The 12804-nt window shown below is 59.0% G+C and overlaps 1 protein-coding gene across 13 annotated transcripts in view; it reads left to right on the plus strand.

The window, feature by feature from the left end:
• The window catches only part of ARHGEF10L (Rho guanine nucleotide exchange factor 10 like), a 159783-nt gene that overhangs the window by 77373 nt on the left and 69606 nt on the right, over positions 1-12804 (plus strand). For 10 of the 13 annotated variants that reach the window (XM_055332262.1, XM_055332257.1, XM_055332263.1 and 7 more), the window contains exons 7-9: positions 690-859; positions 8607-8715; positions 11323-11429. In XM_055332262.1, coding sequence (XP_055188237.1) covers positions 690-859; positions 8607-8715; positions 11323-11429 — 386 coding nt within the window. Of the gene's footprint in view, positions 1-689; positions 860-5695; positions 5813-8606; positions 8716-10244; positions 10432-11322; positions 11430-12804 lie in introns of those variants that run through there. The other 3 variants (XM_055332267.1, XM_055332270.1, XM_055332268.1) reach the window with 2 other exon arrangements.

Genomic DNA, 12804 nt, shown 5'->3' on the forward strand with positions numbered 1-12804 from the left:
GGCTACCTGGACAGCGGCTTTTCTGCTTCTGCTTTAAAGCAGCCTCACTCCAGAGGTGACAGGGACCATGGGAGTGGCCTGACCCTGGGGGGGGGACCTGTCCCTCCTGGCCAGTGGACCTTTAGCTCTTGTCCCTACTTCCCCTGTGGGGCTTCGGAAGACAAGGGGACACTCCAGGATGCTGGGTCAGGCACGCCCCCTGCTGGACCATCCTGGACCCACATGGGAAACTTAGATTTGGGGTGAGGGGTCCTTCCTTCATCATTTAATGCTCCTGACAATTTCCATTTCGCCCCTGAGGATGCTGGGGCCAGAGCCCAGGGCCCGAGGCAGGACTTGGTTTTAGGTCTTCTCTTTCCTGCTAACACATTCTCAGAGGCCAGGATGAGCATTCAGATCCCAGAAGTGCAAGACTGAGGAGTAGCGGGAGGGAATTAAGGAGGTTTTTGTGTGCCCGACTCATTTCTTGTGCCTTTCCGCATTTTCTCGTGTCCTCCTCACTTACCGGGTGGATGTTGTGTGGTCATCACCTCTGTTTAATGGACAAGGAAGCAGAGACGGAGCCGCAGGGCCGAACCGCGACCACCCCCAACCTCCCACCCCCCACCCGCCTGCCTGGGGTAGAAATTGGGTCTGGTGGGCTTGTCACTGGAGCCTCGGCTCATGAGGTCTGTCCCTTGGCCCCGCAGGGGTGGAGAGGAACCTGCTCTATGAGGATGTGCACCGGGACGGAGGGCCCAGGGAGGCGGAGGACCTAGGCTGGAGCTCCAGTGAGTTCGAGAGCTACAGTGAGGACTCGGGGGAGGAGACCAAGCCAGAGGCAGAGCCTACCAAGCACCGAGTGTCCTTCCAGCCCAAGGTAAGGGGGTGGGCTTCTCTCACCCCATCAGGGCGCTGGGATGCCCTGGGGAGGGGATAAGGAGGGTGGTGAGGGCAGGCGCAGACTCCTACCCAATTAGTGACCCCCAGGAATGTGCAGTGATAGAGGACGCAGCCCAAGTTTCCTGAAAACGGGAAATGATCCCATCAGCATTGCTGTTTGACCTTGGAGAGCCCTACACCTGGAATGGGCGTGGCTACTACCTGGCACAGGTGCTCCCCCACCGGGTTCCCATGGCAAGGGACCATGATGCTCATGGGCTCAGGTCTGGCTGCAGAATCACAGGCTCAACACAGGCTTCAGGCAGCCCAGCCAACCGATGAGAGTTGGCTCTTAGATCAAGTCAGCTTGGTCTCCCTGCCCCGCGGGGTGCATTCTGAGAAAGGTCCTCGACCCGTACAGTCCTCCGCCCTGGGCAAGTGAGCAAGGGGGCAGGAGCTGCTGTGGTTAAGACACAGTTGCCCAGAAGGCCTCTTTCCGAGGTCTTTTAAAATGCCATCCGTGCATTGGTTTCTGCCTGGAACAAGGTTCATTCTGCTGGTTTGGATGATCCAAGGATGGATCGTCGGCTTCCTCCTGAGACAGGCTGCTCCTCCCATCTGTCCTGTAGAAGCCACCAGAAAGCAGATTCTGTTGAGGCTGAGAGTTGGGGTTTAATGAGAGCACTTACAGGCAGGCCCTGCCCAACCAGAGGTGACGGGGTCCCACCCAGCCTCCTTTTAAAAGAAACAGGCAGGCAGACACCCAAAGGAGGTACAGGGTTAGAAGGCAGGGGCCCCAGGACTAGGCTGGGGTTATGGGCACCTCCTGTCCGTTTCTGAGTTTGGGGATCCCCCCTGGAGGAGGATGCTGGCCAGAGCAGCACTCACACCTGAATCTTCAGGCAGACTTTCCTGAGCCCAGGGGGGCCTCCCAAGGCCTTGAGAAGCCTGGGAGTCGAGCACGTCTCTCTTGAACCAGTCTTAGGGCTGAGCCTCTGTGGACGGGGCCCTGGAAAACGGCTTTGGTGTCTTGCTGGGATGAAGTCAAGCATCCACGATACCTACTGTGTGCCCAGGCATTTCTTAGGGTGTGGGCGGGGGTGCATGGGAACCGGAAGACCCAGCCCAGGCCAGGCAAACCGGCATGGCCTAGGAAGAGATACCACATATGAAGCAGTTTGTCGAAAACAAAGCCCAAACCGCCTTTCTGTAAACGTGAGCCCAAGGATCTAGGGCCACATGCCTGACACGGGTGGGATCTAACAGTCCTGGTCAGAGCCGGGCTTCTCTGGCTCAGAAGCTGGAGGAGCTGGGAAAGCTGGCCCCAGCTGGAGTCATGGCCTGGGCGGAAGCCGAGGAAGGGCCCTGTTCCTTTCCTGTCCTGGGAAGAAGGGGCAGCCTGCACTGCTTTAGGGGGAAAGGGCTCTGGTTATGAAGCCAGCATGGCACTGGGTCACCCCTCAAGGTGAGGGCAGGACCCGCGCCTCTTGGCTTGGTTGGGGATAGTGGGCGCAGGAAGTGCTTGAGGCGGGGGCCATGCCTTATTCTCAGCCTCTTGGGTCCTCCTTAGTCCCTTCTTGGAGGCTTTCCCGGCCCCTGGCCTTCTTGCTGGGTCCCGGGAGGGAGCCATAGACGTCTCCCAGGGGGCAGGGGGCATGGAGATGCTGAATTTGGGCTCCCCAGTGCTGGTCCTCCGACTTGCACGGGCATCAGGATCACGAGGGTAGCCTTGTCTGCGGTGCTCTGCCCTCCTGAGCTGCTTGGGACCCACCTGCTTCCGTGCCTCGCACTGCAGCGGCTGCGTGTTTGGGGGCTACCTCCGCTTGGCTGTGCCTTGTGTGTGCTGTGGGGCCGCGGGCAGCAGAGATCTGGTGGTGTTTTACCCTGTCCTTGGGAGTCTGACGGGGGGCCTGGCCCCCCATCCAGCTGCAAGAGAGCTAGTGTAGTCCCTCCTTCAGGTGTCTTGGAGGCCAGGCCTCAGCAGGTGGATTTTTGCCAAAGGAGGTGCCTGAGGGGTCTGCAGAGGGACCTCCTGGGAAGCGCCTGACCTCCATGTAGGCAGGCGCCCGATCCTGTTATGTTAATAAATACCTGCTGGTTGCAACCCATGGTCAGTGGGATTTTTTTTTTTCCAGTTATGGAATGGACTGCATCGGACTTTTCCTTTTTCTGACTATGACCTCTTTGTAATTAAGGTTACTGTGATGCAGCTGGCCAGGGCTCTGGGCAGAAACACCAGCTCTGACCCCAGCCTTGCTCACTCCCCTGCTTGGATCTGGCCAGTCTGCAGCTGACCTCTGACCCTGGTTCTTCTAATCCTGAGCGAGGCAGAGGGGCAGTGCAAAGCCAGGGACTTTATGATTTTATTGTATCAATTTACAGATGGAACAAGACTCAGTTTGAACCCCAGACTCTCCAGTGTTGGGGCGCCTGAGTAACTCTCCGAAGGACCTCTGTCCTGCTGTTTCTTTGCATTAACAGTAGTGAGCATCTGCTTAGTGTGGCCAGTGTATAAAGCAGTTCATATGACTTTCCTAATACCCCAGAGTGGTTGGTTATTATTTGCGTTAAAAGTCATTTTACTCATCAGAGGTCAGAGAGGATAAACGATAAGGTTAGGGCCACATAACCAGTAAGCAGTAGAGCTAAGACTCAATGTCACATCTGATTTGAAAGAAGACACATTGTCCTTACATCCATGCATGCATGCATCTGTCCATCCACCCCCCCATCCATCTACTCACCCATCTATCCATCCATCCATTTGACCAACTATCCATTCACTCATTCATTTATTAAGATTCTGTGTATTTATTCACGAGAAACACACAGAGAGAGAGAGGCAGAGACACAGGCAGAGGGAGAAGCAGGCTCCATGTGGGGAGCCCGACGTGGGACTCGATCCCGGGTCTCCAGGATCACACCCTGGGCTGAAGGTGGCACTAAACCGCTGAGCCACCGGGGCTGCCCCAACTATCCACTTATTTGACAAATATTGAGCAGTTATAATTTGTAAGGTAGTGTAATAATAGCTTCCATTTTTTGGAGCACTTACTAAGTCCTGGACCCTACATGTATCGCCCATTTAACCTTCTCAGTAACTCTGTGAAGTAAGTTATCATCCTGGCAACTTTGCCGGTGAGGAAGGTGTCCCTCAGAGAGGTAAAGACATTTTTCCAGCTAGTGACTCGCGTGCGTGGGGCGATTTGAACGTAGGCCTGCCTGCCTCCAGAGTTCATGCTCTAGGGCCCTTTACTCGTCTGCTCTGGAAGTAGTACTGTCTTGGCTTTCTGTATGCTTTGCCAAATATCACTATTGCTCATGCTGCTGACGCATTTCAATGTCTATGTGTTTGTCTCTCCATCTATCCACCCATCCCTCCATCCACCCATCCATCCATCCACCCATCCACCCATCCATCCACCCACCCATTCATCCATTCATCCATCCATCCATCCACCCATCCATCCAGCCATCCATCCATCCATCCATCCACCCATCCATCCATCCATTCACCCGTCCATCCATCCACCCATCCATCCATCCATCCATCCATGCATCCATCCATCCACCCATTCACCCGTCCATCCATCCACCCATCCATCCATCCATCCATCCATCCATCCATCCATCCACCCACCCACCCATCCATCCATTCACCCATCCATCCACCCATCCATCCATCCATCCATCCATCCATCCATCCACCCACCCATCCATCCATTCACCCACCCATCCATCCACCCATCCTCCATCCACCCATCCATCCATCCATTCATCCATCCATCCATCCATCCATCCACCCACCCATCCATCCATCCATTCACCCATCCATCCATCTACCCATCCATCCATCCATCCATCCATCCATCCATCCATCCATTCACCCATCCATCCATCCATCCATCCATCCACCCATCCATCCATCCATCCATCCATCTTCCCAGATAGTATGTAAATTAGCCAGCCACCCATCCTTCCATCCAGTTGTCCACCTGCACTCCCCTATCCCCCCCACCCCGCCCCCATTTACTGGTTCCTTCCTCCAGTGGTGTGCCAGAGCCGGCTCTTCCCAGCTCCCAAGATCTAGGAACCAACTGTGTACTCTCTTTCCAACTCCACATTCCGTGATGTCACACTGGTAGTTTGAAGTTTGCCACGGCAGGAGTGTTCACACCATGGAAATACTACAAAGCAGGGCTCTTCCTCCCGGGGAAGCCCACGTCAAGTATTTACCAGCGCAGCCCCGCTTCCATCCGTCCGTCCACCAGTCCCAGTCATTCATCTGACTGTTCGTCTGCCCATCCGTTTACCCAGCTCTGCAGTCTTCCGACCAACTTTATCCATTTGCTCACCTATCCATTTATCTGTCCGTCTATCCGCCCATCCCTCTATTGTCCATCTGTCTGTCCAACCATCCCTCTGTACACCCAGCCACCTTCCTATGCATTTGCCCACCATCCCCCTGTCACCCATCCATCTCGTGACTCACCGAGGACCTCCTGTGTCACCAGCCCCACGCTGGCCCCTGGGATGGGGGGATGCCTGAGACATAGTCCTTGTCTCCAAGCACTCTTCTCTCTCCCTGAGCAGGGCCTGGTCAGTCCCTTCCCCCTGTCCTTCCAGCAGCTGGGACCCAGCCCCCCGCTGCCTACTGTGTGTTGGGGTGGGACGCTGCTGGAGCCGATCCCCGGCAGGGAGCCCTCTCCACACCCCACACCCCACACCCCACCTCACCTGGTCTCCTTTCTCCTCTGTTGCCCTGTTTGTCTTCTGCCGTCCCGCCTGCTCCTCGCACCCGCTCTCCCTCTGCCTGGCTGCTTGGGGGCTCCAGCTTTCTCCAGACCTGACTAGGCTAAAGGAGAGATGCGCCAGGACTAAGAAAGACATCTTGGCTTTAAGAGCTGGGGGGAGAGACATGCAGGCGCTGAAGCACAAGTACGATTGCAAGGTATTGTCTGTCCCCCCCACCCCCGTGTCCCGGCTGGGGCCCTGCAGGGGGGTTGCTGAGCCCCTGGCTGCATCGCACATCGGTGCTGGGGCCGGGGGTGCTGGGAGTCGGCACGTGTGCCCCTGCTCCCCCACTTCTTGTCTCTCTCTCTGGGCCAAACCTTAGCTGTCTTCTGGAGTTCCTGGGTGGGTCTGTGGACCCGAGGGCCTGCAGAATCACCAGGGTGCTCTGGAGCGTGCAGACTCCCGAGCTCCGTCCCCAGAGATGCTGGTTCTGGAGGTCCGGACTAAGGCCCAGGGATCTGCCAATTTGATAACCATGGCGGGGGCGTTAGGGTCACAGTCTGGAAACATTGGAGCAGTGAGCGATGCTGGACGTTCCTGCCCCTCTGAACCTTTCAGAGAGATCCAGGGTAAGGAAGTCTGTAGAGAAATCACAGCACCTTCTGCTCAGAGGGGCCTCAGACTTGTGGGTAATGATGACCTCGACAGCAGGAACTTCCCTTAATCGAGCACCTACTGTGTACTATGGGCTTTGGAGGCCTGCAGGCCTGGCTTTGAATCCCAGTCCCACCACTTCCTGTCTGTGTGATCCTGGGCAGGCCTCTTGACCTTTCTGAGCCTTGGTTTCCTCACCTGTGAAATGGGGGCATTGACAGTACCAGCCCCCCAGCTGGGTGGAAGAATTAGGTGAGCTCAGACCTGTAAGGTGCTCAGTGCTGCGCTTGGCACCACTGAAGAGCTCAGTGGCTGGTGGCCACTGTGGTCTGTGCATCTGACGGTTCTGTCCCTGGGTGTCCGGGAGGCAGCCGTCCTACTGCTGTCACTTGGCATCAGTGAGGCTGGTGAGTGAAGTACCTGGCTGGCGGTCGTGGCGCTGGGCAGCGGCAGAGCTGGGATTCAAACCCAGGTCCGTGCATGCCAAAGCCCAGTAGGCTCCATCCTGCACCACTGCCCGGTTTGTCAGAACCCACGCCCTCCCCAGAGGAGGGGCAGAGACACTTTCTAGTTTGCACGGCCTTTGTATGGACACACCACGGGGGCCCTGTGACCCGAGGCAGGCAGGCTTCACTTCTCAGAAGGCCAAGGCCCACAGAGGAGCAGGGAGCACGTGAAGCTCAGCGTCTCCCACCAGGGTTCTCGCCCTGGCCACCGCCCCTGGAATCAGACCCCGGCCCAGCCTCTGCGCTGTGAGGATAGGTGGAGGCTGCGGGCTGACTTGGGGGCCCCTTCCGGGGTGTTCAGTGGTTGCTCTTTCTTGCCCGGGGAAATGCCAAGGGAAGACCACTTGGGAGTTTGTAGGATAGCTTTCTGCCAGGAAAGGACTGGGGTCAGAGCAGAGGTTTCAAATCTGGGGGTTGTGGACCCCCCCCCCCCAGCTCCCCAGAGGAGGGCGAGCGTCTTTGTGCAGTCTCTGGGGTTGTCATCTGTCCTTCTCCCTAGGTTATCACGGGTGGTTATGACCCCCCCCCCTTCCCCACCCCAAGATGCGAAGAATCACTGCTGAAGAATTGTACCATTTAGATGCAGGGAGGCCCTGAGGACTTCCCCTTGCCCCTGCTGTTTCCAGAAGTCAGCATTGTTCCTGAAAAGCCACCACCCTGTGCCCTAGGCCTAATACCCAGTGGGTTTTTTTTTGCAAGCCAGAGGCCCAAGGGGTGCCAGGAGTGGGGCCCCGGGGCTTGTTTGGAGGACGGTGATAGCAAGGGCAGTGACCGGAGCCCCCCAGAGGAGTGCACCCACCTTCCTCAGGGAGCCTCAGGAAGGAGAAGAGTGTTCCAGAGAGCTGCAGGGGCCATTCCGACGGCCATGTGGCCATTTAAATTTAAGTCAATCACAATGAAATACAGTCAGGACTCTGGGTCCTCAGTTGTACCAGCTGCTTTTCAAGTGCCAGGGGTTCCTGTGGCTGGTGGACCCCAAGTGCACACAGACGGGAGGCATTTCCATCACTGTAGGAAGTTCCGACCCGTGGCACTGACCCTGTGTCGGGGAAGATCCGGAGGCTGGGGCTGGGGGCTGTGGGGTGCAGGAACCACCTAGGGGTCAGCGGCTCTGTTTGCAGGCCCTGGCTCCCCCCGGCGCTCGGGGGACCGGCCTCCCCGCGCCGGGCCCGCTGACCTCCCACGCCTCCCATGCTACTTTGCTTGCCGCTTGGTGTCTGTGGGTCCCTCCCCACATAGGGGCAGCTGTTCCCCACCCAGTGGCCGCTTCAGCCTCCTCTTCGCCTTCCCAGGCCTTGGCTCAGTAAGAAACTTGGCTGTTTGGGGGGCAAGGGAGGGAGGGTTCCTCACTTGGGTTTGGCAGATGGGATAGGGGTGTGTACTCACTTCCCCTAAAGTAACCACTGACATTTGCACCGGTCACTTTACTGCTCAGCATGCTTCCCTGGACCCTGTCCATTAGTCCTACAGACCCTGGCACAGCTCGGTAGGGAAACTGAGGCTCAGTGACGTTAAGTGACTTGTCCCGAGAGGTGTAGCTGGGATCTGAACCCAGGCCTCGAGTCTTTCCCCGAAAGGGAGATAGTCGGGTGAAGGCCCCTTCTTGCCGATAAAGAGGTTCCTCCAGGGTGATCCCTGGGGGCACAGATGCCCCTTCTCACCTTGTCCCGGGGTGTCTGAGCCTGGCTGTCCCTCTTGGCTTCTGCTGCCACCTCCTGGGAAGTGAAAGGGCCCTGGGGTCTTGATGTGGGCAGCTCCGGCTGGGAGGCCTGGGCGGGGCTGGTGGCCCTTGGTGGCAGATGTCCCGGGCCTCTCTCGGCTTCTCTGATGAGCCCCTCTGCCTTTGCTCAGATGACCCAGCTCATGAAGGCTGCCAAGAGCGGGACCAAGGATGGGCTGGAGAAGACGAGGATCGCCGTCATGCGCAAAGTATCCTTTCTGCACAGGAAAGACGTGCTCGGTGAGGCGCTGTGGGGCTGGCTGGCAGGAGGCTCGGGGCTCAGCTCTGTGACCCCAGGGACGGGTGGGCAAAGTCACTTGGGGTCTGAGATCCTCTGATGGTAGGGGTTGGGGACTGACCTCCCAAATATCACCGGCTGGTCCCAGCGCATTTCCCATCCTCTGGCAGGTATGACCCACCTCTTTTTGGGGGCGGTGGAGCGTCCCTGCCCCTGGTCTCTGTCCTGGCAATCTTGGCCTCCTGCCTCTCATGCTGCTCGGCTCACCCGGCCTCCTCTTTGAAGGCTCCCACTCTTCCCTTCCTTTATCCACTGTCCATCTGTCCACCGGCCAATATTTATTGAACACCCACTAAGGGCCGTACCCCGTGCTGGGTGCAGGGCCACCGAGATGAACGAAGCGGCTTTTCCTCTGGGACTTCCTGGCTCAGTGGGGGGCAGGCCTATAAACAGGAAGTGACCACAGTGGCTGACGAGCAGCGGTGAGGAACCATGGCAGGAGCATGGAGGAGCCCAGTGCACGTGAAGGGTCAGGGAAGGGCTGAGAGCAGGAGGACGAGGAGACGCAGGTCAGCCAGGTGGCAGGGAGGGGGGCAGGGACCGGGTGCCCCTGGCGGAGGAGCAAGCCTGTGCAAAGGCCCGGGAGCGGAGCAGTAGGAGACATTCGAGAGATGATCTTCGCATATGTCAACATTTATCGAGGATTCACCGTGTGCTGGGCGCTCTCTCGTGATCTTTACAGCTCCTTGCTTCATCCTTGTAAACACCAGACCGTGCATAGGACTGTCCCGATCCCATTGGGAGATGAGCCAGTAGACACAGGGAGGTTCAGTGTCACGCAGGCATGGAAAGGATGGCAGAGGCTCCAGGTGGCTGGAGTGAGGGGTGGGGGCGAGAGATCAGTGCCAGGCCAGCCCAGATATTCAAGCCAGGGAGAACTTTGAGACTCGGTGCCCTCCGTTTTCTCATCTGTACAATGGGGCTACTATGGCACCTCTCTCCGCGGCGGTGGTGCGAAGGCCCGAGGTAGTGCGTGGAAAGACCCTGGCGTGGCTCCTGGCTGCTGTGTGGCAGATGTCATCCTCCGTAGGCGGTCACTCAGTGGAGGTGTTTGGTGCTAGGACAGCCCCTTGCGGTGTGGGTTCAGACCCCGGCTCCAGGGCCCCCTGGCTACGTGACCTTGCTTAGTCCTTTCCTTCTCAGAGCGTCTGGTTCTTCATCTGTGAAACGGGTTTAACCCCACCCTTGCAGGCACTTGATGCAGCACTAAACCTCTGGGGGAGCCCTGGCCCCCGACGAGGGAGGGGACAGGCCGAGGAGCCCTTCCAGACTTGGTGGAGCGGCCCGGAGGCAGGACAGGGTGGCCAGGCTGGTTGGCTGGGAGCTGTTCCTGGTCACCGTCCCCACCCCCAGACGGGCCGGGCTGCCAGCAGGCTCTCCCTAAGCCCTCCCCACCCCGCCCGCCAGCCCGGAGCCTTGCCTAAAGTGACCCTCCCACCAGAGGCGTTATTAATAGCCACGGCAGGGCTCGGATCACTGGCCAAGAATGTTACCCAGTGGCGCATGGGCGAAGAGGAAGCCGCGGTGCCGGCGGCTGGGGTGGGTGCGGAGTGATGCCCGGGGTACCATGTGGGCCGGGCAGGAGGGCCTTCACCACCCCCACCCCCACACTGTCGTCCGCTGTCCCTCCTCCTCCTCCTCTTCTGTCTCCTGCTCAGGTAAGGGCCTGCCTGGGTGTCCCTGCCCCCGGGCCCTTGCTCAAGGGTCACCGTCACTTCTTTCTTCCTGGCTCCCCCTGCAGCACCCTGCTGGCCGCCACCACTGGGTTTCAGAGCACGAGCAGCTAGGGTCCCGTCTCCCTGCGCCTGCGTCTGTCTTGTGGGGACAGAGCCCTGCACTCACTCTCCCTGACCTCCGTCTTCCTGTCTGCCCCAGGCTCTGTCTCCTGCCCTCCGTCCCAGAGCTGCCCCCAGTCTTGTCTGCATTGTCTAGTTGAACTTTTTCCCTTTGGGTCGATCTACTTTTTTTTTTTTTTTTTTTTAGATAAAAACACACAGCCAAACACCCCGTTCTCTTGGGGCTTTCTTCCCCCTTTGGGCATCCAGAAGAACACTATTTTTAGTGCATAGTGATGGAGACACGGACGGCCTGGCTTTCTCTGGGCCAGAAGCGGGCGGGTCTGAGCAGGGACAGTGACTTTGGCAGAGTCCTTCCTGAGAGCTGGAGCGCCAAGGCATGCTGCTTTGTGCTCCCTTGCTCGCCCCCCTTTATTTTTTTAGTTTATTTTTTAGAAGATTTTATTTATTTATTCATGAGAGACACAGAGGGAGGCAGAGACACAGGCAGAGGGAGAAGGAGGCTCCCTGCGGGGAGCCTGATACAGGACTCGATCCCAGGACTCCGGGATCATGAGCTGAGCAGAAGGCAGATGCTCAACCGCTGAGCCCCCCAGGTGCCCCTTCCCTTTATTTATGGTCAGAGGAGCACAGCAGTGAGTGACCCTCTGTGGCCCCAGGACCCTGGCCCAGGGTGGTTCCCAGCTCCTGGGGTCTGAGCAGGGTATGTTATCCTTGCTTTTGTATGTGTCACCAGCCTGTCTGTCTTTCCAGGTGACTCGGAGGAGGAGGACATGGGGCTCCTGGAGGTCAGCGTCACGGACATCAAGCCCCCGGCCCCGGAGCTGGGCCCCATGCCAGACGGCCTGAGCCCTCAGCAGGTCTGTGGGCAGAGCCGGGGGTGGGGGTCTTTAGGGGAAGGGGTGGTTGGGGTCCCGCGAGTCCGGGCCTTGAAGGGGGAAGTGCCAAGCGGGGCCTCCACCAGCGTCTTCTCTCCTCACCAGCTGCACAGACTTCCAGATTAGACCCTGCAGGTCCCAAGCTCTTGTCCCCGGGGATGGTGGGCCTAGCACTTGGAGTGCTTGCTTCCCACCCCAGGGTGACCAGAGAACTCCCAGCTTAGCGTTTCACACGAAGGTGTCGTTTGCAGGAAGGGGCTGCAGTGACAGAAGGAGCACTGAGCTAACCCAGCTGGGGAGACTCGGGAGGGGCCGGCCCGCCCTCCGTCCACGAGCTTCTCCCGGGCGCTGGGGCCTGTGGGCGAGGCATGGGGACCCGGTGGCTGGGCTCTGGGCCCACGCAGAGGCATGTCGTCAGGTCGGCTGTGCCAGCCATGAAACGGGGTGGGGAAACCCCTGACTTGCCGCAGCTGCGGGGACGCTGAGCAAGTGGTGGCCGGGCAGCAAGCGCCAAGAAGGGATTTGCCCCTCCTGTGGTTGGCAGAAAATCCTGATGTTTGGCCTTTTTTGGAAAACCAGGGGGATGAGATGTGGCCACACCTCGTGGTCCCTCTGCCTGGCCACCCCTCCCCCGGCACTGAGGTGTGACCCCTGCCCCCGCGCCGCCAGCCCCTCGGAGCTGTTGGAGCCGGCGTGAGCTCCTCTTCCTGGCCTTGCCAGGTCCCTCTCCTCAGGAGCCTCTTGGTCTCCTGATCGGGCAATAGACACTGTAGGCCGGTGGCTCCCAGAGGGGAGTGTCCCCGCCGGGGTGTTCGCCGTGTCTGGTGAGGCTTGTGGCTGTCACAACTGGAGGCGGTCCTGGAGGCCTGTGGGCAGTGCACAGGACAGTGTCCTTCAGTGCACAGGACAGTCCCCACAACAGGGAGTTGCCCGGCCCGAGTGTCCGCGTGCTGGGGTCAGGAACTCTGCTCTGGGAGTAGCTTGGGCACCTGGGGACCGTTGACAACGCACCCGCCGGTGGGGGTGGCGGGAAGGCTGGTGGCCTGGCCCGTCCCAGAGCCACCGGGCTGTGTGGGCCGTGGGCAAGCCTGGGGGACAGTGGGGATTGCTGGGAAGGGCGTGCCGGGGGCAGGATGGAGGCGTCTGGGAGGAGCAGGGGGACGTAGTGGTGGGGACCTGGACCGATGCTCAGGGCGGCTGTCGGGGTGCAGCGGGGTCGGTCACCCTCCCAGCCACGGACCAAGTGGACAGGCTCCTGCCTCTGACACCTCTCCACGGCGCCGTTTGTGAGCTCTGTCCTGGCTCTGGGGGACAGCGGAATCACCTGGGATGCTCTAAAAACCCCGATCCCCAGGCA

The sequence above is a fragment of the Nyctereutes procyonoides genome, unplaced genomic scaffold (assembly GCF_905146905.1).
Source record: "Nyctereutes procyonoides isolate TBG_1078 unplaced genomic scaffold, NYPRO_anot_genome, whole genome shotgun sequence".
Lineage (NCBI taxonomy): Eukaryota > Metazoa > Chordata > Mammalia > Carnivora > Canidae > Nyctereutes > Nyctereutes procyonoides.